Raw genomic sequence first — 14,187 nt, 5'->3', positions numbered from 1 at the left:
ATAGGTTAATGTCCGTTAATCACATACAATGAGTAAGCCCCTACACATCTGTCAAGAAAGGCAACAGACAATAAAATAGAAAAAACAAAGTTTTAATGTTGTGCATTTGTACAAACACAAAGTGAAACAATTTGAACTTTAACCTGGTCAACAGATTAAAAAAAATACAGATCCGAAGAGTTATTTCCTTGGCCGGTTCTGGATTGGATGAGAATAACACCTGAGTGAATCTTTGAGGTATACAGCCTGGTAATCTACCCCCATGGCCCTCTAAAGACGCTGCCAGAGTGAGTGAAAGGCTCTGTGAGAACGTCTGTTCTGGTGGACTGTGCCAGCCGCTGTCAGCCCCAGAACACAACACCAAGTATTGGTATTGTGTACCAATAGCCCTATTAATTTAAATGAATGAATTTACATATATAGCAACCGCAATAGGACAATAACACATCCGATAATCTATCTACAAACAAAGGTTTTGCAGTCGTTTGATTAAAAAAGACTACAGTGGTTTAAATCCTATGAAATGCCACATTTCCTTTTTTGTGGGCGAGATGCATGTGTCGCCTACTGGTCAATAACCTGCCTTGCAGTTACTGAAGTCTGTCCAGTTCCAGCAATCCCAGTGCCCTCTACTGGCTAAGGACGGTACTTCCACCCGCGCCACCGCCCTCTGCTGGTCCTGGATGGCACTGCGTATGGCGGCCGGCGGCCGGCTGCGGTTACTGCAGTCTCTCAAATTCCACCCAGGCTACCGCCCTCTGTTGGCTGTCGATGGCACTGCGGATGGCGGACAGCAGGTCGTCCGTGCTGCTCCAGCGGCTGGGCTCCAGCGTGTGGTGGAACAGTGGAAGAGTCTCCAGCTGCAGTTCCTCCCTCCGACACAGATCCTCAATCAACTTCTCCTCTCCGCACTGGGGAAACCACTTCCTGTAGGAGTGCCAGGTGAAGATTGATTAAGATGGGTCGAAAGACAAAACCAATCGGTGTGATCAATCAATCTTAACCATCTCTCCTGGCTTCACTCAAACATCCCTAACCAATACAATCTGTCCGCAAAAGATTGGTTTAGAGTAAATACCCTGTAAGATTGTTTTTTAGGCTCATTCTTGTTCAGTAGCGTTGTGATAATGAGCTCTAATAACCTGTTTAGCTGAAGCGAGAAGCTGATGACCAGGTGCCTTAGGAGGGATGGGGTGTGGTTGATGTCGCAGTCATTTGGTGGATCAGCTTCCCAATCTCGATGAGCAACAATTAAGTTATGATACAGCCTTGAGCAGATGCTGTCATCAAAAGGTACTCACATGTCGACTGCAGACATTGTGGTAAAAACCAAACAATTCAAAGATCCTAAACTCTACACTAAACTTCCACCTTTTCAACCTCAAATCGTCTGACTTGCACAGAATGTCTAAACAGTCTGTTCTGTTTGTCTCATTAACGATGACATTGTGTTCTGATTTGTTTAGGGTCAGAGTTAGAGTCAGGGTTGGCGTGAGGGGACTGAGGCAGCGATGCATACTTCAGTCTCCCGTACTTCTTGTTCTTGGGCTGGATGTGGATGACGATTGGGTACACTCCCTGCTTCAGCAGGCCCTGCACATTGGCCAGGCTGAGCTCCAGCAGACAGTGCTTATCCTGAGAGAAGAGAGATGGGGCAAAAGGGGGAAAGGGGGGTAAAGAAATAAAGCTAAAGAAATCCCTTTCCTGTTATTTGTCTAGTACATCTTATCTTATCCTGATGTGGAAACCAGAAGAAAAGTGTACCCTTAAGACAGATACCCTGTAGATACTTTTACTTTGAAGTACATGTAAAAGATTTTTTTTAAAGAACTTGTACTCTGGAGGAACTTTTACTCTGAAGTACAGATGCCCTGGAAGTGGAGGTACTTTAAGATTGAAGGACCAGTACCCTGGAGGTACTTTAACCTTGAAGTACAGATACCCTGGAAGTGGAGCTACTTTAACTTTGAAGTACAGGTACCCTGGAGGTAATTTAACTATGAAGTACAGTCCCCGGCGCTGGTTCACCTGGCTGACGATGTCTTGTATGGACTGCAGCCTGATGCCCAGAGAGTAGTCTGGAATCGAGGGGTTCAGCATAAACACGTGTTTCTGGCACCTCTCGGTGGCCGGGATGGGTTCTGCAGCACATAAGGGAAAGGAGTGTATACAGGCGGCATCCATGAATCCCTGTTTGAGAAGCTTGAGAGGAACCGTTGGACATGTTTTATTCATTTGAAAAGCTATTAAAAAGCTATTAAGGAATGAATAACAATGAGCTCTCAATGTACCAAATATGGATAGTTTCTGTTGTTGGTTGCAATATCTCGCAATCTACAGCTTCAAAAGTGCTTGACAGATAACACTGAGAGATGACATTATGTGTGGGTGTGTGTGTATCTATTTGTCTGTGTATTGTTGTGTGTGTGTGTGTGTGTGTGTGTGTGTGTGTGTGTGCGCGTGTGTGCGTTTGTGTGTTCGTGCGTGCGTGTGTCTGTAGCTCACCTGGAGGGCAGGTGTTGAACTGCAGCTGGGACATGGCGGGCTGCAGCAGCTGCTCTATGAGCCCCCTGGAGAGCGGCGAGGGGGAGAAGAGAACCGGCCGCCGCGCCCCCGCCTGCACCGGCTGCACCAGGCTGTAGGGGATCAGCTGCTCCTCCTGGCCTGGGAGGGGGGGGGCGTAGAGACACAGACACACGTATAGACACACACACACACACACACACACACACACACACACACACACACACACACACACATATATAGACACACACACACACACACGTATAGACACACACACACACACACGTATAGACACACACATACACAGACACACACGTATAGACACACACACACACACACACACACACACACACAAACACATATAGACACACACACACACACAGACACACACACGTATAGACACATACACACACACACACGTATAGACACACACACACACACACACACATATAGACAAACACACACACACACACACACACATATAGACACACACACACACACATATAGACATACACACACATATAGACACACACACACATATAGACACACACACACACACATATAGACACACACACACACACACACACACACATATGGACACACACACACACGCATATATAGACACACATACACACGTATAGACACACACACATATAGACACACACACACACACACATATAGACCCACACACATACACACACACACACACATATAGACACACACACACACACACATATAGACAACACACACACATGCACACACACACACACACATATATAGACACACACACACACACACACACACACATATAGACCCACATATACACATATAGACACAGACACATATAGAGACATACAGTATTTAGACACACACACACACACACATATATATAGACACACACGCACACACACAGATACAGACACACACACATGTAAACAGACACGTATAGACATGCATACGCACACACACACACACACACACACAAAAGAAATAGACACACACACGCAGGAAAACACACACATAAACACACACCCATTGGCACAAAGTCAACACATGAAACCCAGACTGAAGGCTGAACAGTGATGATAACATTGTGCGTGAATCAGGGTGTCATCTGCGTATCGACTGATCATCTTACGGTGGCTCAGCGTGTAGAGGACCTGGGTGGACGGGCCCCCGGCGCCCGGAGCCACGGCCTTCACCAGACGCACCCGCCGGGCCGCCGCCTTCCTGGAGAGCTGCAGGAGAGAACACACATTCTACTTTTTTAAATGAAGGAGATTTTGCTGATGCTTTTATCCAAGACAACAGCCAGCTCGTCAGGAGCAGTCAGGTAGAGGCGTCTTGCTCAGGGTCACCTCGGGATGGCTGGTAACCGGAGGTTACCAGCCAGACCCTCGAGGTGACCCCGTTGGGCCGTTGACCCAATGGACCGGTTGCTATTTAAAGTGCTGTACTATTATTCGGATGTATGTACTTGATTAGATTGTTTTAATCTAGTACATACAGGGTTCTTCCCGTTTATCTCGTCCCACCCCTAGTGCTGATACAACCCGGTCTCACAAAAAGTCGTGACACTGTCACGTTATTTAATCTATTGAAACGTGTTCAGGATCACGTATTTTCAAAATTTTCGTGTTTTAAAGCACAAATTTCAAACCCATGTATTTCAATTGGAAGTATTTGTCGTGTCACCAGCACGACTTCCAAACTAAGGTTCTGTGCAGGAGCGTTCTCCCTAATGTCCCTTAAGGAGCTCCGTACAGTACATTTATTGTTAAAAATTGTGAACAATATGACAGCTTTAGGCCACCCGTTTCTACTTTCACCTTTGATTCTGAGAAATTGTGACAATTCACGGATATAGGCTATTAAATGCAGGTGCGCTGCACAGGCAAAGCGCAAAAGAAAAAAGGGTAGCTGCTTAATCTTAATCTGAATTGTATGTCTTGATGTTTTGATCTAGCCATAGATCTATTGTCTTGTTTTTGGCTATGTGAATGGAAGTCCGCGTCGATGCCTCGCAAGTCCAGTGTCGCGAGCGGACGTGACATCTAGAAGTCATACCGTATAATAATGGGTTATCATTAATATTGATGCGTAGGGGTTGATTATAACTCTTGTTTATTGTTTATACCACAGTCTGGGGAAATACTCGTATTCTGATTGGCTGCAGGGTGTGTATTATCTCCTGATATAGGCTACAGACACCTGCTAAGTAGTTCCAGTCAGTGTTTAGATTCTCTGCCCGAGCGTTTTTACTTTTATTTTATCATTATCATAAATTAGCCTAATCTGAGGAGAAATCTATGCCATAAACAGAAATATTATGGGTCTTTATTACACGGGTCTTCTCAATGCCGTGGAACGCTCCGTTCACTTGCATGGGTCCGGGGATATCTCGGGATTGGTTTCTTTATTAATCGAATGGGAAATGCAATAGGTCTATTTTAGGACCGAATCACCGTTGAACTTGTTTCTAATAACATTTCTAGCGAGAAATATACTTTTTACTTGCATAATCTTTAGTCAGTGATTACGTCTGATCTTTAGTTTTATAGTTATTAGGAAGATTTTATCGGCTCGCTCGCATGTTTCAATGACGTCAGGTTGCTAAGGACGCTGCTTTCGCTAAACTAGCACACACACACACACACACACACACACACACACACACACACACACACACACACACACACACACACACACACACACACACACACACACACACACACACACAATGCATTTCGCTGCAGATATTCCCTCAATTATTATTACTTTCAAAACGTTGGCCAAGGTGGAATATCCTTTTTATTTGGGCTGCTTCTAGGACATTTTGGGTGGATTTTGAACGGTATGTGGGCGGGACGTTTTTTGCAGGACCTGGCAACCCTGCGCTGTTGCCCGGGGTGCTGAAATGCTCCGGAACAGATCTGGATCCACTATGGCCAAAAGACTTGTATGCCCCCCCCCCCTTAAATAAATTCTATGGCAGAATAAAGAATAAATTCATGCATTATCATTCAACTTGAACATGTGTTTTTACAGTATAGCGTGGTGGAGGGCTGACGTATGTTGCCCAACCCGGAAGTGAGCGTCGCCCTGGTTTCCCTGGACAAAAAGCCAACGGGTTTTTCCATTGGATTTTGGATTAGGCCTATTGCAGAAAAATTTGCATCTTTGAAGCACCTCCTCAAAAACTGAAAATAAATAAATAAATAAAAAGATCTGTGCTCCAAAGAACGAAATGTAAACCAATGCATTCTGAATAATAATAATAATAATAATACATTTAATTTAGAGGCGCCTTTCAAGACACCCAAGGTCACTTTACAGAGCATATAGTCATCATTCAAAACTATGTAAAACAGACTAGGAATAAAAGAAAAACAGAGGTTAAACATGAAGAATAATAATAATTAATAACACTCAAAGACGCCTACAGTGAAGGGGGGACCTCACTAACCACCACCAATGAGTAGCACCCACTTGGGTGATGAATGGGAGTGTTTCTCTGATTTTTCCATGCTACACAGAACGAAATGTAAACCCATGCAAATAAAGACTTCATGTTCATAATCATTTAAATATCATTAATCTCCTGAGTGTGTCGAGTGGTATTCTATTTTTTTCAACGGGGCTGCATCCAGTCACTTGACCGTCATGGTTGCTATGGTGGTTGCTATCGACCGCCCCCTCTAATCCTTACATGGTTCTAAAAACCACGCGGCAAAGGAGCTGCCGTCCATTGTGTTGTTTTTGTCGTAAACTAGGGTCAGATGGTTAAAAAATAGACAGATATTCCAAGGTATCCTTAAAAGGCAGCTTGGATGTTTTTATTTTGTGCAGTTTAGACTTCTTCTATAACCTATTTTTGAAAGCAAAACACCAAGCTCATTGATTTAACGAGGCAGGGTTATTTGAAACAATTTATTGAATAAATATTTATGAGAGGTCATTCCTTCTCCTGAGTTTGCTTCCTATTTATGTCTAGTGTACACCCCTACTGTCAACAAGCATCACCCCCCCCCCCCCCCCCCTCCCCATATGGATTTGGAGAATTGCTGCCACGTCCCGGTGGTGGAGGTATCATATATATGAAAGAGGGAATTCAATTATACTACAATGATCAATTAGGAGGCTGAAGCCCTAAAGGAAGTGATGCAATAGGTGACTGAGTCGACAACATTTAAGTAAGCCTTGGGGTCTCTTATATATCAAAGGGGGTCTCAAAGGACGCATATACGCTTCAACCTGTGGCTTACAGGAAATGACTCAGCAAGTGCTCCATCTTGTTGCACCCACCCAGCGGCTCGCTTGCAAGATTTTGGCCTGAAGTTCTTCCCAGACCTACACCGTAGCCATCCAACCTGCATATCGGAGAATCAGGCCTCTCTTTAATAATGACAAAAAGTTATGAGAGGAATACACATGAACTTTTGTTGTCTCATAAGCGGCGTGGTGTCGGCTGCTTTTGACCTTTTGACCCCAGACTTCTGAGGGAATAGCTGAATCAATTCATTAGTCAATCAGAAGTATGTAAATATCTTCCCGGTGTCGTAAGAGGGCGAACAAGGTGTCCTTCAACATCTACGCTTCCAGGCGATTGCAATGGTGCCACACATGAGCATATTCGAACATGTTTAATGGTAGTAATTAGCTGTCGAAATTGGAGGCCTTAATCAATAATGAGCAGCTATTGATTTACTTTCCGATAGAAATTTGTGACAAATGACATATTATTTAGCATCTACACGTTGAGCTGAGTCCAATGACACCAAGCATGACACTCTAGCAAATGTATTTTACATGGTACATATGGTCTAGGACATGATCTCGGTGTGGCAAGAGGGCAAGCTTGATCTCATTGGACTCAGCTTAACGCGTAGATGCTAAATAACATGTAATTTGTCAAGAATCTCCATCGGGAAGTAAATCAATAGCTGCTCATTATTGATTAAGGCCTCCAATTTCGACAGCTAATTACTACCATTAAACATGTTCGAATATGCTCATGTGTGGCACCATTGCAATCGCCTGGAAGCGTAGATGTTGAAGGACACCTTGTTCGCCCTCTTACGACACCGGGAAGATATTTACATACTTCTGATTGACTAATGAATTGATGCAGCTATTCCCTCAGAAGTCTGGGGTCAAAAGGTCAAAAGCAGCCGGCACCACGCCGCTTATGAGACAACAAAAGTTTATGTGTATTCCTCTCATAACTTTTTGTCATTATTAAAGAGAGGCCTGATTCTCCGATATGCAGGTTGGATGGCTACGGTGTAGGTCTGGGAAGAACTTCAGGCCAAAATCTTGCAAGCGAGCCGCTGGGTGGGTGCAACAAGATGGAGCACTTGCTGAGTCATTTCCTGTAAGCCACAGGTTGAAGCGTATATGCGTCCTTTGAGACCCCCTTTGATATATAAGAGACCCCAAGGCTTACTTATATGTTGTCGACTCAGTCACCTATTGCATCACTTCCTTTAGGGCTTCGGCCTCCTAATTGATCATTGTAGTATAATTGAATGCCCTCTTTCATATATATGATACCTCCACCACCGGGACGTGGCAGCAATTCTCCAAATCCATATAGGGAGGGGGGGGGGGGGGGGGGGTGATGCTTGTTGACAGTAGGGGTGTACACTAGACATAAATAGGAAGCAAACTCAGGAGAAGGAATGACCTCTCATAAATATTTATTCAATAAATTGTTTCAAATAACCCTGCCTCGTTAAATCAATGAGCTTGGTGTTTTGCTTTCAAAAATAGGTTATAGAAGAAGTCTAAACTGCACAAAATAAAAACATCCAAGCTGCCTTTTAAGGATACCTTGGAATATCTGTCTATTGTTTAGACTTCTTCTATAACCTAGTTTACGACAAAAACAACACAATGGACGGCAGCTCCTTTGCTGCGTGGTTTTTAGAACCATGTAAGGATTAGAGGGGGCGGTCGATAGCAACCACCATAGCAACCATGACGGTCAAGTGACTGGATGCAGCCCCGTTGAAAAAAATAGAATACCACTCGACACACTCAGGAGATTAATGATATTTAAATGATTATGAACATGAAGTCTTTATTTGCATGGGTTTACATTTCGTTCTGTGTAGCATGGAAAAGTCGGAGAAACACTCCCATTCATCACCCAAGTGGGTGCTACTCATTGGTGGTGGTTAGTGAGGTCCCCCCTTCACTGTAGGCGTCTTTGAGTGTTATTAATTATTATTATTCTTCATGTTTAACCTCTGTTTTTCTTTTATTCCTAGTCTGTTTTACATAGTTTTGAATGATGACTATATGCTCTGTAAAGTGACCTTGGGTGTCTTGAAAGGCGCCTCTAAATTAAATGTATTATTATTATTATTATTATTATTCAGAATGCATTGGTTTACATTTCGTTCTTTGGAGCACAGATCTTTTTATTTATTTATTTATTTTCAGTTTTTGAGGAGGTGCTTCAAAGATGCTAATTTTTCTGCAATAATCCAAAATCCAATGGAAAAACCCGTTGGCTTTTTGTCCAGGGAAACCAGGGCGACGCTCACTTCCGGGTTGGGCAACATACGTCAGCCCTCCACCACGCTATACTGTAAAAACACATGTTCAAGTTGAATGATAATGCATGAATTTATTCTTTATTCTGCCATAGAATTTATTTAAGGGGGGGGGGGCATACAAGTCTTTTGGCCATAGTGGATCCAGATCTGTTCCGGAGCATTTCAGCACCCCGGGCAACAGCGCAGGGTTGCCAGGTCCTGCAAAAAACGTCCCGCCCACATACCGTTCAAAATCCACCCAAAATGTCCTAGAAGCAGCCCAAATAAAAAGGATATTCCACCTTGGCCAACGTTTTGAAAGTAATAATAATTGAGGGAATATCTGCAGCGAAATGCATTGTGTGTGTGTGTGTGTGTGTGTGTGTGTGTGTGTGTGTGTGTGTGTGTGTGTGTGTGTGTGTGTGTGTGTGTGTGTGTGTGTGTGTGTGTGTGTGTGTGCTAGTTTAGCGAAAGCAGCGTCCTTAGCAACCTGACGTCATTGAAACATGCGAGCGAGCCGATAAAATCTTCCTAATAACTATAAAACTAAAGATCAGACGTAATCACTGACTGAAGATTATGCAAGTAAAAAGTATATTTCTCGCTAGAAATGTTATTAGAAACAAGTTCAACGGTGATTCGGTCCTAAAATAGACCTATTGCATTTCCCATTCGATTAATAAAGAAACCAATCCCGAGATATCCCCGGACCCATGCAAGTGAACGGAGCGTTCCACGGCATTGAGAAGACCCGTGTAATAAAGACCCATAATATTTCTGTTTATGGCATAGATTTCTCCTCAGATTTGGCTAATTTATGATAATGATAAAATAAAAGTAAAAACGCTCGGGCAGAGAATCTAAACACTGACTGGAACTACTTAGCAGGTGTCTGTAGCCTATATCAGGAGATAATACACACCCTGCAGCCAATCAGAATACGAGTATTTCCCCAGACTGTGGTATAAACAATAAACAAGAGTTATAATCAACCCCTACGCATCAATATTAATGATAACCCATTATACGGTATGACTTCTAGATGTCACGTCCGCTCGCGACACTGGACTTGCGAGGCATCGACGCGGACTTCCATTCACATAGCCAAAAACAAGACAATAGATCTATGGCTAGATCAAAACATCAAGACATACAATTCAGATTAAGATTAAGCAGCTACCCTTTTTTCTTTTGCGCTTTGCCTGTGCAGCGCACCTGCATTTAATAGCCTATATCCGTGAATTGTCACAATTTCTCAGAATCAAAGGTGAAAGTAGAAACGGGTGGCCTAAAGCTGTCATATTGTTCACAATTTTTAACAATAAATGTACTGTACGGAGCTCCTTAAGGGACATTAGGGAGAACGCTCCTGCACAGAACCTTAGTTTGGAAGTCGTGCTGGTGACACGACAAATACTTCCAATTGAAATACATGGGTTTGAAATTTGTGCTTTAAAACACGAAAATTTTGAAAATACGTGATCCTGAACACGTTTCAATAGATTAAATAACGTGACAGTGTCACGACTTTTTGTGAGACCGGGTTGGTTGGTCATATACGTGGCATACATACCTCCCGCGACCTGTAGAGGCGCTTGATACGCTCCAGTGGGTCGTAATCCGTGGCAGTACAAACGACCTATACGGTCGTAAAATTTTGTTTTGAGATGTACCAGTTGGGTGTCACTTGCTGGGTGACAGTGACTATCCATGCAAGACGTGGCTCTAGACACCCTACCTTAATCCACAACCGGGAGCACAGTTAAAGTGTAACATGTAAGTGATTACGCAGATTACGCTTGGTCCTATGCGTAAAACACATCGTATTGGCTCTTTGCGAGCACACAAACATACACGAAATGTTGTGGAGAGAGGAATTGGGCAGATGAAACGTCGGTTTCATGTCCTCCACGGCGAAATACGCCTCACCCCAGAGAGGGCAAGCACAGTAATCACTGTATGTGCCATTCTACACAACCTTTGCAAGCGGAGGAACATTCCACAGCCAGAAGATGATGATGATGATGATGATGATGATGATGGCGATCAACATTACAAGGAATTTGGCCGTGTGGAACCGAGTGGACAGGCATTTAGGGATCACTTTGAAAACACATTTTAGGTAAACACCTTGGCACAAATCAGTCAACACTTGGGTAGTTCGTAACATTTATTTTATTTTAGATTTTACGTATTTTTATTGTTTGCTTTCTCTCTCTCTTGAACGTGCAGGCTACAACGTCATTATCGTGGTCTGCACAAAATTGTCATCATGCGTGTATTCTGCTAACTGCACTATAACTACTTAATAGGAATTCATTTCTAGCCTAGGCTAATTCCTTGTTTTTCGGTGATTCAGTGGGCTCGTCTGAACAACCAATCACCGAACTGACCGCTTCTAAACTCGTGCACGAGAATTGACGTAATCCATAGCAACGGCGCGTCACTCTTAGTTCACTCTTTGTGATTTATCCTTAGTAAGAGTAGGTCTCAGCGGCTTTGTGAATAACTTTTAAGAAAAAACTCCTACGTAAAATGTTTTTGCGCGAGTTAGGAGCACTCCTAGCGGTAAGATAAAATGCTTTGTGAATACGGCCCCAGAAGTAGATATCGCCGTCCACTCCAATACAAGTGGGGAACAGGATTGTGTCTCCGCAAAAAATGTCTGGATATCAATCAAAGGCTCATAATTACCTTCATGCCATGTCCTAAAAAAATGTAAGTTTTTTCTTTCCTTAACGCCACCTCAAGCGTTTTATTAGCCGTTATCTCGCTGGGGAAGAGGGGTGTGCAGCTGAAAGGAGTCGTAGTGAAGCAAATGGCATCCGAGAGGGCCTAGTTCAGTGCTCCGTTTTTTGGACTGGTTCATCTGCTGCTCAATAACTCTCACGGTCCTCTGCTTGCGATCATTGTGATTCATCATGTATTGATCCATTTATTCAAAAGATCCAAAGCCAAAGAAGCGGTGCATTACGGTATCAGTTCTATATTTCTGCATCCGGTACGTCACGGACTAGGTCACGTGTCTTGGCCACATAACGCGGAAGCAAATCGCTCCTGTATGATGCCCTGCGCCACTGAGTATGTTTCCATAGGAATGAATGGGCGGCCATTTTCGGTCTGTGGTCCATCCTTTAATATGTCCATGGCCACCTCCGATGCATGCGTACTTCGAATTGGAACAGTGCTCGGGCAACGACTGATGACGTTTCACGAGTCCACGAGCACACGAGCACGCACAAGCACGCGAATAGAAACGGAGGCGAGGACCGGCTTCTTCTTCTTCGCTGGTGGCCAGGCTTAGTTAATGCTAAATGATAACAACTGTACCGAGAGGATGTGGCTGCAGCAGGCTAACCTGACAGCAATCTAAACAATACTTCACCCCTGCTCTCAGATATACGTGTTTCTAACACGATGATATCATTTAAAGTTACATAAAGTAACGGTTTAATAACACAAACGCAGGAAACACGTGAGCTGCTAGTTTAGCGAAAGCAGCGTCCCTAGTAACCTGACGTCGTTGAAACATGCGAGCGAGCCGATCAAATCTTCCCAATAACTATAAAACTAAAGATCAGACACAACCACTGACTGAATATTATGAAAGGAAAATGTACATTTCTCGCTAGAAATGTCATTAGAAACACGTTTAATGGTGTATCTGTCCTAAAATATTGCATTTCCCATTCAGATAATAACGATTAATATGGCTGCGTAACAATTTCACCAAATACTAGGAGAACGTATCGCCCCCTGTTGGTGCTATTCCCCCATTCATTTCGAATGGAGAAGGACGCAAGTGCCCCTGACTGCAGCCTGCAGATCGAGGAGGAGCTAAATGTGGGCGGGGTTAAACGTTTAACCCCGCCCACATTTAAGGAAAATTCCGCGCAGTATCATCATGGACATAATAAAGGATGGACCACGGACTGGAAAATGGCCGCCCATTCATTCCTATACAAACTGCTCAGTGGCGCATGGTAACATACAGGAGCGATTGGCTTCCGCGTTATGCGGCCAAGACACGTGGGCTAGTCCGTGACGTACCGGATGCAGAAATATAGAACTAATACCGTAATTCACCGCTTCTTTGTCTTTGGATCTTTTGAATAAATGGAACAATACATGATGAATCACAATGATCGCAAGCAGAGGACCGTGAGAGTTATTGAGGAGCAGATGAACCAGTCCAAAAATCGGACACGTTAACGGAGCACTGAACTAGGCCCTCTCGGATGCCATTTGTTTCACTAGGACTCCTTTCAGCTGCACACCAGCGAGATAACGGCTAATAAAACGCTTGAGGTGGCGTTTTGAAAAGAAAAAACGTAATTTTTTTTAGGACATGGCATGAAGGTAATTATGAGCCTTTGGTTGATATCCAGACATTTTTTTGTGGAGACACAATCCTGTTCCCCACTTGTATTGGAGTGGACGGCGATATCTACTTCTGGGCCGCCTGAAATGACGGACCCCCGTCCACAGCCAGCTTAAACAGCTGCAATACCAGGTTTGGCCTCTGAGCACTGGTGGATTGCGGAAGTATGTGCCTATCCTGGGGGCCTGAGTATCATGGACTCAGACGGAAATACGTTCTCCCGCTTTCTGCAGAAAGCGGGAGAACGTATTTCCGTCTGAGTCCATGGCCGTGTCCCAATACCCGTACTGTCCGTACTGTGTACTCAAAATGTGAGTACGCAGTACGTTCCAATTCAGATCCGGCGAAAATAAGTATACTTCAAGGACCCGGATGCCGTACTCAAAATGGGCTTATCGTGAAGTGTGGATCGAAGGACACTCTCCGTACTCAACGGCAGCCATCTTAGCTACGTAGCGGAGGAGGCGGAGCCAGGCTGAGCCAAAGTCGGCGCATTTTCCACATAGCCTGCATTAATAGTCATTTTATAGTTTCTATAGCTTTTTATAGCTGCTAGGCGTAAAGAGTTCACCGTTCAAAGCGGGATGTTTATTGCGGGGGAGGAGTCGCGGCGGCAGTCGTGATCGTAATTTCCGGTAAGTGCACCACGGAGTACTCGATTTGGAACAGCACTCGCATCTGAAAAATTACCGTACTCAAGTGAGTACGGATAGTGCAGATAGTGTACTTCCTTTAAGTATA

General features: G+C 43.9%; 1 protein-coding gene across 3 annotated transcripts; it reads right to left on the bottom strand.

Moving 5' to 3' along the window:
* Positions 1-91: 91 nt before the first annotated feature.
* Positions 92-3,790, bottom strand: LOC132452248 (caspase recruitment domain-containing protein 11-like). 3 transcript variants are annotated; one of them, XM_060044745.1, is made up of 5 exons: positions 3,662-3,790; positions 2,506-2,664; positions 2,029-2,141; positions 1,520-1,635; positions 92-927 (listed from the first exon to the last, which is right to left on the bottom strand). In XM_060044745.1, exons 2-5 carry the CDS (start codon positions 2,537-2,539, stop codon positions 720-722), a joined length of 471 nt encoding a protein of 156 aa, XP_059900728.1. In that variant the 5' UTR covers positions 2,540-2,664; positions 3,662-3,790; the 3' UTR covers positions 92-719. The 3 variants fall into 3 exon arrangements, with proteins under 3 accessions (XP_059900728.1, XP_059900727.1, XP_059900725.1); XM_060044744.1 differs by lacking the exon at positions 3,662-3,790 and having other exon boundaries at positions 1,535-1,635; positions 2,506-2,858; XM_060044742.1 differs by lacking the exon at positions 3,662-3,790 and having other exon boundaries at positions 2,506-2,840.
* Between the last annotated feature and the right edge of the window lie 10,397 nt (positions 3,791-14,187).

This window comes from Gadus macrocephalus, chromosome 2, assembly GCF_031168955.1.
Source record: "Gadus macrocephalus chromosome 2, ASM3116895v1".
NCBI lineage: Eukaryota > Metazoa > Chordata > Actinopteri > Gadiformes > Gadidae > Gadus > Gadus macrocephalus.
This window is presented reverse-complemented; position numbering and strand designations above follow the sequence as displayed.

What these genes read in the sequence shown, in the direction of transcription:
- LOC132452248 (XM_060044742.1), bottom strand. Translation starts at nt 2,824, where the DNA reads ATGTGTGTGTCTATACGTGTGTGTGTGTGTGTGTCTATACGTGTGTGT. An exon ending in TACAAGACATCGTCAGCCAG is followed by an intron (nt 1,636 to 2,028) that starts GTGAACCAGCGC and finishes CTCTTCTCTCAG; the next exon opens with GATAAGCACTGTCTGCTGGA. An exon ending in AAGAAGTACGGGAGACTGAA is followed by an intron (nt 928 to 1,519) that starts GTATGCATCGCT and finishes GCACTCCTACAG; the next exon opens with GAAGTGGTTTCCCCAGTGCG.